At 48.4% G+C, this 14,022-nt stretch overlaps 1 protein-coding gene across 3 annotated transcripts in view; it reads left to right on the forward strand.

Annotated features, from left to right (window-relative positions):
• NEDD4L (NEDD4 like E3 ubiquitin protein ligase) overlaps positions 1-12,862 on the forward strand; it is a 231,842-nt gene extending 218,980 nt beyond the window's left edge. For all 3 annotated transcript variants that reach the window (XM_007450107.1, XM_007450108.1, XM_007450109.1), the window contains 7 exons: positions 117-190; positions 2,345-2,405; positions 3,920-3,979; positions 5,480-5,587; positions 7,217-7,313; positions 8,093-8,165; positions 12,760-12,862. In XM_007450107.1, coding sequence (XP_007450169.1) covers positions 117-190; positions 2,345-2,405; positions 3,920-3,979; positions 5,480-5,587; positions 7,217-7,313; positions 8,093-8,165; positions 12,760-12,862 — 576 coding nt within the window. The remainder of the gene's footprint in view (positions 1-116; positions 191-2,344; positions 2,406-3,919; positions 3,980-5,479; positions 5,588-7,216; positions 7,314-8,092; positions 8,166-12,759) is intronic.
• The last annotated feature ends 1,160 nt before the right edge of the window (positions 12,863-14,022 follow it).

Below are 14,022 nucleotides of genomic sequence, written 5' to 3' on the forward strand. Positions count from 1 at the left end.
GAAAGAGTTCTGAATAAATTTTACTTATCTTCCTTTTACAGTAAGACGTTATTACTCAGTGATAATATGCAAAATAACTTCATGATGGTGATGTTGTTTTATCTTTGTAATTACAGACCTATCAAGTGGATCTGAAGCCCAATGGGTCAGAAATAATGGTAACAAATGAAAACAAAAGGGAATACATTGAGTACGTACATACTTACTTACAGCCTTTTCTTTTATTAAATTGAACAGCATGTTCGGTTGCCGTCCTTTGCCAGAACAATTCGTGCAGATTACGGACACACTTTTAACACTATGAGTTCCTTTCTGGCTTGGCCTAATAGGAAGCGGAATTATGGGATGCAGAGTTTGACTTGTGTCATGACTTCGTGTTGCTGCCATACAGAGGAGCAGTGGGAGGAGAGAAAGGGGCCACTGCTGAGTAACTTGGCACATACTCTGGGAGCCTGTGGGCATCTCGTCTGAAGTTGAGAATTACAACAATGGAGCAGTGTCAACAGCCAGTTGGGGTAAAATTGGGAACAGCCGAAGAGAACATATTCTGTCTGTCTCCTGACCTCTTTTCCATCATGAAAATGTAGGAGAACAGTTAGAATGGAGAATTCACAGCACCTGCGAACGTGAAGAATTGTTCCTGCTGTTCGTAATTTTCTTAATCTCAGCGTCCTTTGACGGGACAAAATGTTGAGTCCTCTGGAAATCTAGCTGTTGGGTAATCCTAGGAGTCTGTACTGGGCAGGAGGTACAGTTAGGCAGCTTACATTTTCTTCTTTGGTATATACATATTCCTCGAGCTCACCATTCTGGTATCTTCCAAGGATTGCCAGGTTGCCCTTGCTAGCCCTTGAACAGGGACGAGGTCAGCGTTAACGGTGGTTGGCTCCCCGGATCCTAGTTTCTGCTCATCTAGTGAGTTACAGCCATGGCCTGAGCTCCTTGTTTGCATTCAGAACTCCATTTCAACAAGCCGGGTTCCGTCCTCTGTCATCAGAGTTGATCACAGGACTTGAATTCAGAGAATTGGCTGAGGATCTTAGCATCCTTCCTTAGCATCTGCAAAAAAAAAAAAAAAAACCCTACTCTCCCTTCTAATCAGGAAGAATTGGAGAGAGCTGGCGTCTCTACTTAGAGACCCTGACAAAGCATGGACTTCTCCACTTGCAAGTTGAAAGCTTGCTACGCTTAATCAAAAACTAGAAGTAAGATACTACATTTCTTGCCTGTTCACCTTAATTGGCGCTTGTGCTGAGCTTGGACAGTCTCAGCAAGCAGACGACGTCCTAAGAGGCACTGTTGTCTTCATTCAGAAAGTGTAGACTTCGAATCGACTTTTAACAACACCCCAGAGTGACTAGGTTTGAAAGACTGAGTATTTGCACCTTGTGGTACATGTTGTGCGTCATTCTTTGCAGCTAATTCTTTTAGGTTTCAAATTGCGGGGCGCCTCCACTAGCTTCACTGCAAAAAGGAGGATAGAAATCCTGGCTGCTCCCTGCCACCTGTATCCTCTGGTGCAAGCAGGCTGTTGGGCTGGTGATTGCAGCACAGCCAGTAAAACCTGATATTCTGAGCAGCGAGTGGGCAGCAGGCTGGTCCTCGAGGGCCGTTGCCATGGTGCCACCTCGTAAGTGAGAGCCCTTCGTGACAAGGTCCTTGTGCTATTTCATGACAGAAGGCCTTAGGTGGAATCCAAAGTGGATTCGCCTGGCAGTGAATTCTGCTGTACACTAAATGTTGTCACAGGGAACGTGGTTTCAGTGGCTGTCTGTGACTCAAAGAGGTATTACCATTAATCCTCCAAGTGTTGGTATAAAAGTATTTGTGGTAAAGTACTGATAAACTATATGTCATCCTCGAAAATCAGTACGTTGAATACTAGAATGAAGGATCATATGATAAAATACTTGTAGTGGGTATTTCCCTTAAAAATATGTACATGTTTGTACATAAATGTGGGTGTGTACATATGTGGGGGTGTGTGCATGCCTTATGCCCATATACATATGTGTTCAAACCCCATTTTCCCTTTTTCTCCAAACAGTCACATTTATAAAGCAGCTTTGATAAACGAAGCCTCGATGTGGGGGGAAAAAAGAAATCAGTCTTTCTTTTGAAATCCTCAGTGAGATTTTAGGTTCCACATGTGCTCGTTATTCTCGAAAGAATCCATGAATGAGCAGCGTGTGCTGCAGCATATACCCTCCCTCTCCTTGGCCAGCAAAGCCAGTCGGGCCTTTCTCCCTGCCCCGCTTAACGAGAAGCAGTCGCAGCTGGGGGGAAAGAACTGCACGCCAGTGATGAGCAAGTTGGTTAAGGGCTTTCCGTTTTCCTCCCACAGCCTAGTCATCCAGTGGAGATTTGTGAACAGGGTCCAAAAGCAAATGAACGCCTTCTTGGAGGTAAGTCGTGTTCACCGGGAGTCTTGCCTGTGCCTTTAGGGTGAAAGAGGACGGTTATCCTCCCTGGGGGGCAGGGAGGGTATTACAAGCGATCACACACCCAGAGACAGGCATGGGTGTGGGACCCAGGGCAGGAACGTCAGGCCCGCACTGCTCACACCATCTCCAGTCTCCAGGGCAGGAGCGTTGAGCCACTGCACTGTCACCTTTTCATCTGTTTTCTTTGGGTCAGTGTTTTCTGGCTTTGCTGCTCTTATTTGTTAATTTGCCTTAACTGTTTTTAAAGAGAAATCTTTACAGACTTGACCCAGAAGGGCAGGTTCCCCCACAGAGGCTAGAACCATCATCCTGCAGCTTTTGGTGGTCCCCAGGGAAGGCTGGGAGCATCTCTGCCTTTTGCTGCAGCGACAGGTTCTAAGAAATGCGAGGACTCGGGACAGTTTCCGGTCACGCCATCCCTCCTCCGTGATAATGCCTTCCACTTCATTGGTCGAACTTTTATTTTTTTTAAATCCCCTGCCCTTTCCTCGTGGCTGTCTGAATAATTCCTCACCTTATTAAAGTGTGAAGTGGTTACTTCTCAGAACCAAGTATTTAATGTCAGTGATACTCCCAGGCCCCTGAGGAGGGAGGCCCCCCGCAGAGAATAGGGGCTTCCTCATTTTAAAAACCGGCTCCCTTTGACCCAAAGCGCAATTCCTTTTTAAATCCTGATAATGGGTATCAGTTACTTAAAGAGAACAAGCCCCAGCTGCACATTACAAGCTTCCGCTGAACCGATCGATGCAGGGCTCTCGTTGGGCGATGCTCTCTTAAGTTCACCCCAGTTCAGCCACCTGCTCATGGTGAATATAGCGCCAGCCCAGGCAGAACAGTCAGAAAAATTCCAGGACTTAGGGTGAAACGTGTGAGTTAGAGGCGCTGGAGAACAGCAGGGTTCATACTTTATTTACACCAGAAACCTACCCGGCCCTATCCCAGGTGATCACACTTTCAGAAACTGGCCACACGCGAGGCCCAGCGACACGGAGCGTCCGTCCTGGGTCACTGTACTAGTCAGTGGTGCCTAGCCTGGGAACCGGGGCAGGCTGTCTGTGCTCCCTGGCTCCTTTCCACCCATCACACCGCCTCCTCTCATATCTCATCTTTGCCTGCGGCGCCTTATTTTTAAATGGTCCGCTTGCGCGTCTGTGGCCTGTGCCTTTGAGAACACCCTGACTCACAGCAATGTGTCATACGTGGCTTTTGGAATCCGCCTGCCTGCAGCAACCCATATTTTTATAACGTTTCAAAAATTACTCAAGTACCTGGATCTTCTGGAGTCTACTGCTTTTTAAACTTTTATTTTGTGACTATGGTGTTTTTATCTGAACTAAAATTACTGAATACTGTCATATAAGTCATCAGTGAACAGTGTATTTTTCCTGGCTAACCAAAATAAGCTTGTTTATCCTGTAAAATTTGTCTCTTTCAAGGAGAAAGGCGTTGAGAGCGCTTTTCTTTTTTTCTTTCAGGGATTCACGGAACTGCTTCCTATTGATTTGATTAAAATTTTTGATGAAAATGAACTGGAGGTTTGTACTGTAAACATTTTGTGTAAAAGGAGATTTTTTTTTTTTTAAAGTATCTCATTACTTGCCAACTTGGTATTTTAGTATTCTCTGATCCGTAATGTCCTAGCGAGTAAGCTTAGGTGAATTCTACTGCGGGTCTCTTAGGGGCTTGCTTGTTTGCCGATCAGGGACCAGGGGATAGCAGTAGTAGTCACCTGTAGCTTCCTTGCCCGGGAGAGGGCAGATCAGGGACGCAGCAGACAGGGGGAGGCCCGCTGAGCTGGGTTCACAGCCTGGAGCTGGGGTGGCAGCAGCCAGTTGGGGTGGCAGCACCCTGCTCCCAGGGTGTGGCTGGCTGAGGACCCCGGTCCTCCGTGCACCCACCGTGGCAGCCGAATGAGGACTCGGCCAGGGGGTGTGAGCGCCCCCGAGGGGCTATAGAGCAGGGGTCTCCATGAAATCGAAGCGGTCTGTGCTGCGGAGTGAAAGCGCGGCAGAGGCAAGAAGGTAGTGGCAGGAGGCGGTTTCATGGTAGCTTGTGCCAGCTTCACGTCGGTGTAGATGAGAACTCGGAACCTGAAAAGCAAAGGAGTCTCTCCGCCTTTATGTTGAGAGAAACAGAAGGAGGAAGGCTTTGTCTGTTGAGAGGCTATTGACAGGACTCTGGCCATTTGTCCAATGACGTGTCTCCCGTAGACTGGCTTTTGTTCTTTTACCTTAAAATGGAAGCGTCCAGATAGATGACGTCACAGGCATCATATAGAGGAAGCCCTTTGTTTGGCAGGTGGGGAGACTGAGGCGGGGAGAGGTTAATGACCTCACAGGGTCTCGTCACAGTCAGGCCCGTGAACCCGGTTTTCAGGCCTCTGGATTCGTTCTTTTTCCTCTGTACGCTGGCGCCTCCGCGGGAATATCATTCCTTTGTTAGGAGGGTTAGGTGATAAGAGAAGTGGACCCAAGACTGGTGAGTCAGAGCTGCAGTTACAGCGCTAGGACAGGTCTGCAGCCGTGAGCCACCAGGCAGGTGAGGTGGTTGCCCTCACCTGGTGGATCGCTCCGGGAAGATGAGTTCTCGCTGTCATGAAGCACTAATTCTCCCGTGGGTGGGGAGGTATTTTCAACTCTTGAGACAGATAACCTCTCAGAAGAGGAAACAGCCAGAGTAATGAAAGAGCAGATGTAAATGGAGCATACGAAGATCCACGAGCACCGAGCTGCGATTTGAGGGGTGGGGAAGGTGATTGATTGGGACTTCTACTAATTTCCAGTATGAAACGTGGTGGCCTGCACAAGCTTTAGAGTCGGGTCCCCCTCGTTACCCCTCAGTCTCTGATCTGCAGAGGCAGGTAGGATGTGGAACACGTATCCCCCTTCATTTGTTTTTATGGGTCGCTGGCTTATCTTGCTTTGCACGTGACGTGATGCGGGCATTGAGAAAAGGCCTTTTCTCCGGTGTATTTCTTCGGCTTTCGCGATGTGCCCTGTTCACCTCTGGGTAAATCTGGCCCGTCTCCCTCCCAGTTGCTGATGTGCGGCCTTGGCGACGTGGATGTGAACGACTGGCGACAACATTCTATTTACAAGAACGGCTACTGCCCGAACCACCCTGTGATTCAGTGGTTCTGGAAGGTAAGGCCGGAGTCCAGCTCCTGTGCTGCCTTCCCGTGGTCTTGCTGCTGGATTTGGGGCTGTGTTGGTACCTGGCCTCCTGGGGGAGAGAAGAGGCCCGCCGAGCCAGAAGCAGCCCTCACCGCTGCTTTTCTATAACTGTGGTGGATGGCTGTCTTGAATAGGCTACACTGTCTTCCTCGACCACCTATTAAAGTGCTTTTGTTTGAGGAAACCATTTGAAAGGCAGATAATTGGATTCAAGAATTGGAACTAGTCCTCCAGAGTGGGAATAGGAATGGGAGGCTTCTCAGGGCAAAAGCATGCTTTGGGACTGACTTTTCCAAGATGCCATGTTGGTTTCAAAAACCATTTTCCCAACTTCTTTTGTAAATTCCAGCAAACATTTTGATCTTTACATCTTTCAATCAAAGATGCAAATGAAATCTGATTTACTCTCTAAAGACCAGTGTTTACATCCTGTTCATCGCAGAAGAGAAGTGAAATAGTAACGAGCCGGTCCAAAGGAGGGCAGTAAACTGACTTTGAAAGAACAATTACAGGGGGAAAAGCGCTGATTATTTACTTACAGAAATAAGAAATCATTGACCTTGTCTTAATTTCTAAATGTCTATTATTAATAATATTTCAAGTGCAGCAGAGAAAGAGAGAAAAGGAAGAAAAGCAGAATCTTCAGATCCCAAAATCTTAGTCCAAGTTTCGCTCAGCCTTGATTTTGGATATATTTCTTTTAATATCAGTTCAAGTAACTTTACCAGTGAAGCCAACTCGATTCTTAGCATAATTCAGATATGTAAGATACACAGATTATTTCAGAAGCCTAGCCTGGCCTCTGTTTTTCTTTCTTTTTCTAAAATGTTGTCTTCAGAGAATTTAGCTACAGTCAAATATCCTGCCTCATAACCTGGGTTCCCCCTCTCAAACTGTGTGTATTTCTAACTGGCTCAGGGGGACCGGCAGGCCTCACATACAGAAACATGAGCCCAGTGCCATCAACAAGTGTGCTTTTTTTTTTTTTTTTTTTAAAGGGCATCCTATTCACATGGCTCTACATTTTTGGCTGTGTTGGGTCTTCCTTGCTGTGCGCGGGCTTTTCTCCAGCTGCGGCGAGCGGGGGGCTACTCTTCGTTGCGGTGCGCGGGCTTCTCATTGCAGTGCCTTCTCTTGTTGCGGAGCACAGGCTCTAGGCGCGCGGGCTTCAGTAGTTGTGGCACGCAGGCTTCAGCAGTTGTGGTTCGCGGGCTCTCTAAAGCGCAGGCTCAGTAGTTGTGACACATGGGCTTAGTTGCTCCGCGGCATGTGGGATCTTCCCGGACCAGGGATTGAACCCGTGTCCCCTGCATTATTAGCAGGCAGATTCTTAACCACTGCGCCACCAGGGAAGTCCCAAGTGTGCTTTTTTTTACCACTTATTTTGACCAGTTGGCAGAAGAAGAAAGAGACATTGTGATCACTCAGTCTGAGGTTGCAGAGGCTGGTATTGTGATGGCCATAAAAAAAAAAAGTTTGCAGAGTCAACTGTCTAGGTCTCCCACTGCACTATAAATAAGATGAAGTTTTGCCCATCTGCACTGCAACAGACGTGCCTCGTGTTACATGAGCGTAATGACCTTCTGCCTCCGTTCATAGGCTGTGCTGCTGATGGATGCTGAAAAGCGTATCCGGTTACTCCAGTTTGTCACAGGGACGTCCCGAGTCCCCATGAATGGATTTGCCGAACTTTACGGTGAGCAGGGTACCATTAGACTTCGTCCTCCCACCGTGAGTCTCTACCCAGCCATCAGCTGTGGCCCCAGAAGACTCTGCCTCCCGGGCTTCTAGCCACGTGGGTTTCGCCTGGACCCAACAGACATACATCACGGAAAGAGATGGGGCAGCGTGCCATCACCTCAGCTGTCTGTGCAGTTACCTGTATATAAAAGCAGGGGGTTGTTTTTGTTTTTTGTTTTTATACAGAGAGCCATAAGGTTGGGCTTCTCTTTTTTCTTTCTCTTTTGTTTTGTTTTTTGGTATATATTCAAAAAACAACTAGATTTTGTAGAATCATCCATGTAGTTGTAAACTGAACATTGAAAGCACTCCTTCCCTCCGCGAGGCAGAATTCTTCAGGGCTTACTATAGATGGAAAAATCACTCTCTGCTCTACATAGTAAAGGTCATCACGTTTCAGTTTTTCCCCCAGAAGTAGTTTTAAATTTAAACTTCCAGGGTTGGGTTGAAAGGCTGTGGTTGTCTGCACATCGTTACCTTATTGTGTTGGCTCTGTCCAGCTTGGTGCGATTCCATTCTGATGGCGACACAGAGTCTGTGTCCTGAGGTCGTGCAGACCCTTTGCGTCCCCCTGTTGTTAAGTACTGACTGTGGCGTCACAGCCACAGAGGGTGTCCCAAGGCTCACCCCCAGGCCTGCCCTGCCCACCCCTCCCTTTCCTTCAGCCCCTCCTCCGTCTTGTTCTACTGCCTTGAGCACTCTTAGCATTTCTTTTTCTTCCTTTTTTTTGTCTAGGTTCCAATGGTCCTCAGCTGTTTACAATAGAGCAATGGGGAAGTCCTGAAAAACTGCCCAGAGCTCACACATGGTGAGTGACGGAAAACCACACAGTTGCTGACAGACAGTATTTTAAAACACTTAGCTGAGTATGATGCTGGGCTACAGGCTAGAGTGCTACTTTCCCTGACCATTCAGCGTTTAGAGTATGAACTGTCAGTGATACAGGTGAAAATACAGATTGTATAGCGATGCTGATGAAATTAAGCCACCCAAGATTTGAATGGGCCCGGTTTTTTTCATATGTGACGGGTTAAATCCCCGTTCCTGCTTCCTGAGGGGAGTTCCTCCTCCAAACCCCGTCCTTCCCTAATTATTCTGGGAAGCAGAGATTTCACTATATATTCTCCCTATGTGGATACGACCGCTCCCAGCCTCTGAACAGATTGAGTTTTTACCCCAACCTTAAATGGTTTAGAACCATGGATGAAATTCCCTTTGGCAACAGGTTTTTAAAAGGCCTTCCATGGCCATCCAGAACCCATAAGTCTTTGAGATTTAGCAACGTGCGTGTGGCCAGGGGAGTGTCAGAGGCCCGACCAAGGACCCCTGCTCAGGGAGGCACGTGCGGGGCGCGGCTGCGCTCAGAAGGCCTCCGGGTGCAGGGCGGGAAGGAGGCCTTCCTGGAGGAAAACCCCAGGAGTTTCGTGAAACCCAGCACAGAGACGACCTCAGGAGCTCTCCGGGAGCTCCTGTCACTCCGGCTCCCGTGTCCCCGGGGTTGGTCACCCCACAGGATCTGATTTCTTGCTCTTAGGAAGCAGGTGGAGGGGGGGAGCCCTGTGGCTGTTCAGCACCCAGCATCCTCCTTTCCCACGGGAACTGGGGCTGCCGGAGCCGCTGGGCCCTCGTCCTGTGCTGCCCAGCGCAACTAGGAGAGAGGTCTCGTCAAGGTGCATTTGTGGAAAATGGGCTGCGAAAGGCCTTTTGCTTCTCTTTGACTCCCTCGCCTTGCCGGAAAGCACGTTTTTCCCCATTTCTACCATTCGTAGGACTCTGAGTGGAACGGATGTGGTCCCTGCCCGCTGGCACCGGTAGGGCGGGCTGGTTCTCGCTACAACTGGCCGATTGCCAGAGCAGGCAGTGTCCCTTGATCCTCTGCCTTTATTCTTGGGGGTAGAATGTTTTGGCCGTGGAGCTTTTGTTCCAAACGATATCAGTCACGTGTAGCTTTCCGGGCTCAGTAGCCTTCATTTGAAAGGCAGCCAGCACTGAACCGAGCCCCAGCACTGGCGGGATGGGGCGCAGCGCTCCCAAACTCAGCTGGAGGAACAGCTCCCTCACTGGGCGCGGCTGTCCTGTGTGGGTCAGACCCTCAACCTTCTGGTAGCCTGAAGTGCACTGTTAGCCTTCCTGGGGGCTCTGGGGAAGCTTCCTCGTGATCCCGTAGCACACAGGCTCCCAGATCCTGTGATTTGAACTCGGGTCTGCCAGGATTCCAGTCTGCACCCTGACCACTTCAGTTAAGCTACTGCCCCTGTGATACGGTTCACTTTCTTTCCAGACTCTTCAAAGAGAACCGAGTAATTGAGTGTTCATCCCATGGCCCTCTGTGGCCTCTAGACAGATACCTCGCTGTTGGATTCTTCTATTTCGGAGTTCACGTGCTGAGCCACCGCTAAAATACGGGGCTGCCCAGATAAGACCCTGAACGCAGCGGTTCTCAACCTTGGCTACACGTTGGAACCACCTAGAAAGCATTAAAAAAAAAAAAAAAAAAATGCTGGTGCCGGGGTCCCACTTCCAGAGATTCTGACCTAGTTGGCCTGGTGTGTGATCTGGGCCGTGGGGTTTTCAGAGCTGCCGAGGCGGTTGGTGAGGAGAGCTAGTTGCTCTTCCTTAGGCAGGACAGGGGTCTCCACACAGGAGGAAAGCAACCCCGCCACCCCTTAGCAAAGCCTCGCTGCTTCTCCGTGTGTCACAGGATTAAAGCATTCAAAGGGTTTTCTCTCCAATGATACTCTCCCCGGACGAAGTCCTACTGAAGCCAGACCGGCTGGTGGGCGGCGGGGGGACTTACTCTGCTTTCTCTGCTGTGGCTTTCCTTCCATCCAGCCCCGGCTCCCGCTGTAACGTAGGGAACAGGCGCCTTGCTGGCTGCTTCACAGCGACAGCCGTATATGTGGCGAAATAAAACCTAGCCACACATATGTTTAACCTCTTCCATGTTTTATGAAAATACAAAATACACAATTAAGCTTCACAATTAAAACCTGATTTACTAGGAGAGCAAGGGCTGGTGGAGCTGCTTCTCTCTGAGCCTTCCTGAAACTCTCAGATGTAACTGCTGAGTGTCTCAACATTAAAGGGCTTCATTCCTCTTCTCTGTCAAAGGTCACTGCTGGGATATCTAACATTCCGCTTTACTAAGAATCACAGACCCACCTAAAAATAATCTCCTCTGGCCCACTCGACGAGGCTGAAGCCACTGAGGTTAATGAGGTCACACAGCTAGTTGGTGGCAGGCCAGCCCTGTCTCCTGACGTCAGAAGTCACGGTAACACTTGTTAAGCACTGCTGCGTTCCAGGCATCATCCTAAGCACTTCATGTATATTAACCCGTAGCATCGTCACAACGACTCTAAAAGGTGGGTCGTATTACTGCCCTCTCCTTACAGATGAAGAAACTGAGGCACAGAGCGCTAACATAATTCCAAACCTCAGCTCTTAACATTCCCGTTTGCCTCTCTCTCTCCATTACTCCAGTATTTCTCAAACTTGAATGATGTATGGACCATTTTTAAAGGGAAAAAAATGGCCACAGATCCTCGAAACCCCACAGGGATTGCAGGCCCTGGACTGTGAAATACCAACTTAAAATCAAGACGACAGCCACCTCTTCTCTTAAGTATACCCTGCAGAAGTGGAATTCTGTCTCTATCACTGGTGAAATGATGTTTGAAATCATTATCATGGTGAAAACCAAAAATTGAAAACTTCTTTTAGACTTAACGCCTTCAGGATTCCTGGGTTTCTGAGACCTCTGCTTTGAGAAGCACAGCGTTCTGCTCTGCTGTGTCTCTTGATGTTGGGTGACTATTAAAAAAAAACAACCTCGGCGCTCAGTGTGTCTTATTAAATACTTTAGGGGTTGTTAAAGAGCCCACCACGGACATGTGTCTGTTTCTTACTGCTGCTGATAATCATTAGCTTTTAAAACATAAGAAGTTGTTCTGCTCGTGCTTGGAAACCTATGTCAGTGCCAGGAGGGAGCACTTTTAAATGCTGAGGCAGCAGAAGCAGATCTGGGCTTTGGAGCCAGCCTGGGGCTGAATCCTGGCTCTACCGCTTACTGTGTGACCTTGGGCAAGTTACCCAGCCTCTCTGTGCCTCGAATTCCTCCTCTATAAATAGGGATGAGGCAGTACCTACCTTACAGGCTGGTTGCTGGGATTCACTGAGGTGATAGATGAAAAGTCCTTAATGGTTCTAGCACGGGGCAAGTGCTCCACAAATGTTCGCTCTTACTAAAGCATCACGAACGAAGGCACGCGTGTACGTGTGTGTGTGCGTGTGGCCATCGTCATGACAGGTGCCCGCCAGCAGCCCACCTGCACGGGCACCAGTTCTGTGTCTGGGGCTCTAGCTCCTCATGCCCAGTGGGGGCCGGCGGTGAATGGTGTGTGAGTGAGTGATGGCAATGGTCGCTGGCTCTGGGGCTTGCTGTGTGCCAGACCCCCTTTATATGTTCTGATCTGACCCTCCCAGCGCTCTGCAGCAGTCTCCCCATTTCCCAGAAGAGCAGACAGATTTAGGGACGGAGGCGACTTGCCTGACTGAGGTCACACAGCTGGCAGGTGGCAGAGACAGACTTTGAACTCAGTCCCGTGGACAGGTACAGTCCTTTGCTCACAGAGGCCACATGTATGTCTGGAGACCTCACTGTCACCGAGGTGACTTGTAACACCCCTGCCAAAGCCTCAAGGTATGTAGGGGCTTTTTCTAAGTGAGGCTTTTCACTCCACGTGTTGATGACTTGCCTGACTTTGGTTAGAGGATAGCTCAGTGTTGGGGTCCCAGAGCTGCCGGCAGCCTGGGTTCTGGTCTCGCATCTGCGGTGCTGTCAGGGGTGAGACCTGGGGCGTATTGACCCACCGCTGGGCTCCGGGACCCACATCTGCAGACTTGAGAAAACGTAACGTGCCTCACAGGGCTGCGCTAAGAACAAAGCGATGTGCTACGTGGAGAAGCGCTGGGGCTTCCTAAAATAGTGTCCAGTGGAGGACAGCGTTAAAACAGATGCAGCCTCAGTTCGTCCTGCTGCGCAAGTTCTTTGTGGTTCAAGGGTTTTGACATCTCTGTGTGTATGTCAGTTACGTCGCCTGTCTTGTCTCCCTTCCTGGCAGGGTTTTCCAGGCTCCACCTTTGGTCCCAGTAGAGAGCGTTCATGGACGATTAGAAAATTATTCTCCCTTCCCCCGTAGGTTAATATAGCATGTTTGGTGTGGGCGGTGTCATCGCTGGAATTTACTTTTTGATAATCAGAAACATTTTTGCGAGTTGAGACTTTTACACCCTCTTGCTGGAACACCAAGTGCCCCCTTAGCCAAATCTAGGAAGTGCTGGGGTAACTAAAGGGCAGTGATGATGGCTTTTTACCTCTCCTTTCTTGTTAACTCTTGCAGCTTTAATCGCCTTGACTTACCTCCATATGAAACCTTTGAAGATTTACGAGAGAAGCTTCTCATGGCTGTGGAAAATGCCCAAGGATTCGAGGGGGTGGATTAAGTGCCCCCTGCCTCGGGAGGGTTGTTCTTCACGCAAGTCCTGCTTGCACTTTTGCATTCGCCTAACAGACTCTGCAGAGATGCTGGCAGAGAGCAGCGCACGGCGCGGACTCCTGGAGCAGAGCCTTCGCCCGCGACTTGCCCACGCGCCAACGTGGGAACCCAGTCCCAGGTCGCGTTCCTGCATTTTCCACCACAAATTACCAACTGGTTGATGTGTATACTAATTACATTTTAGGAGGACTTATTCTATTTATGTTGTGCCTCTGTAGGCCAAGCCCTTAATAAATATTTTACATACTTTATAATGAAAGCGAATGGAATTAATCACTCTACTGGTATAGTATTACAACTCATGTTTACTTTTTAAAATGATTTAGACCGATTTGCAGATTTTATTTCACTACAATTAAAGATGTCTCATGTACTTGGAAAAGTGAGCATATTATTTTTTTGTATTTGAATTTCACGCCAGGTTTAATGTCGGCGACATTTTTATTTTTAAAGTACTTGGACAGCCCCACGCCCTACCTGATTAGCATTGGAAGAATGACTTTTGTCCAAAAGCCTTCTACAGACAAATACTTGGAGAGAATTTAAACCATAACATTAGGCATCATGACAATTTTTTCCATGCTCAGAATGAAAACAAACTGGATAATTAACGTTTTTTGTACAAATTTAGCATAATAGCTGCAGGCTGAGAGAATTGTAACATAGCATGACAAAATTTGTGTTGACTTGAAGGAATCACACCATTATTCCTTAGAGGTAATTACGTGTGCTAGAACACACTTGAGGCAGGGTTGGACTATCATTTCTCGTAAGAGAAGTTACTTAACCCTTCCTGCCGCTGTACAGTCCTCCTTCTGTCATATCTTCCTCTTTGCTGTTCTCAGTAGAGACACTTGAATGAAACTTGGCACTGCGCGATTTGAAAAACTGTGGGAACCAGGCCTGTGCAGTCTCCTGTTTGTACACGTTTGCTGACGGTAGCTAAATAACCAACTTTTGTTCTAACCGCGCCAATTCTGAAGGCACTTTATGTACGACATGGAGGTCATATCTGGTTTCTGGGCGGTTTTTGTCATGAGCATTGACTGTAATGCTGATTTCTTCCCTCTGCACACACCTTTCCGGTGCAATATCTATCAATTGTGA

The sequence above is a fragment of the Lipotes vexillifer genome, unplaced genomic scaffold (genome assembly GCF_000442215.2).
Source record: "Lipotes vexillifer unplaced genomic scaffold, Lipotes_vexillifer_v1.1 scaffold79, whole genome shotgun sequence".
NCBI classification, from domain to species: Eukaryota; Metazoa; Chordata; class Mammalia; order Artiodactyla; family Lipotidae; genus Lipotes; species Lipotes vexillifer.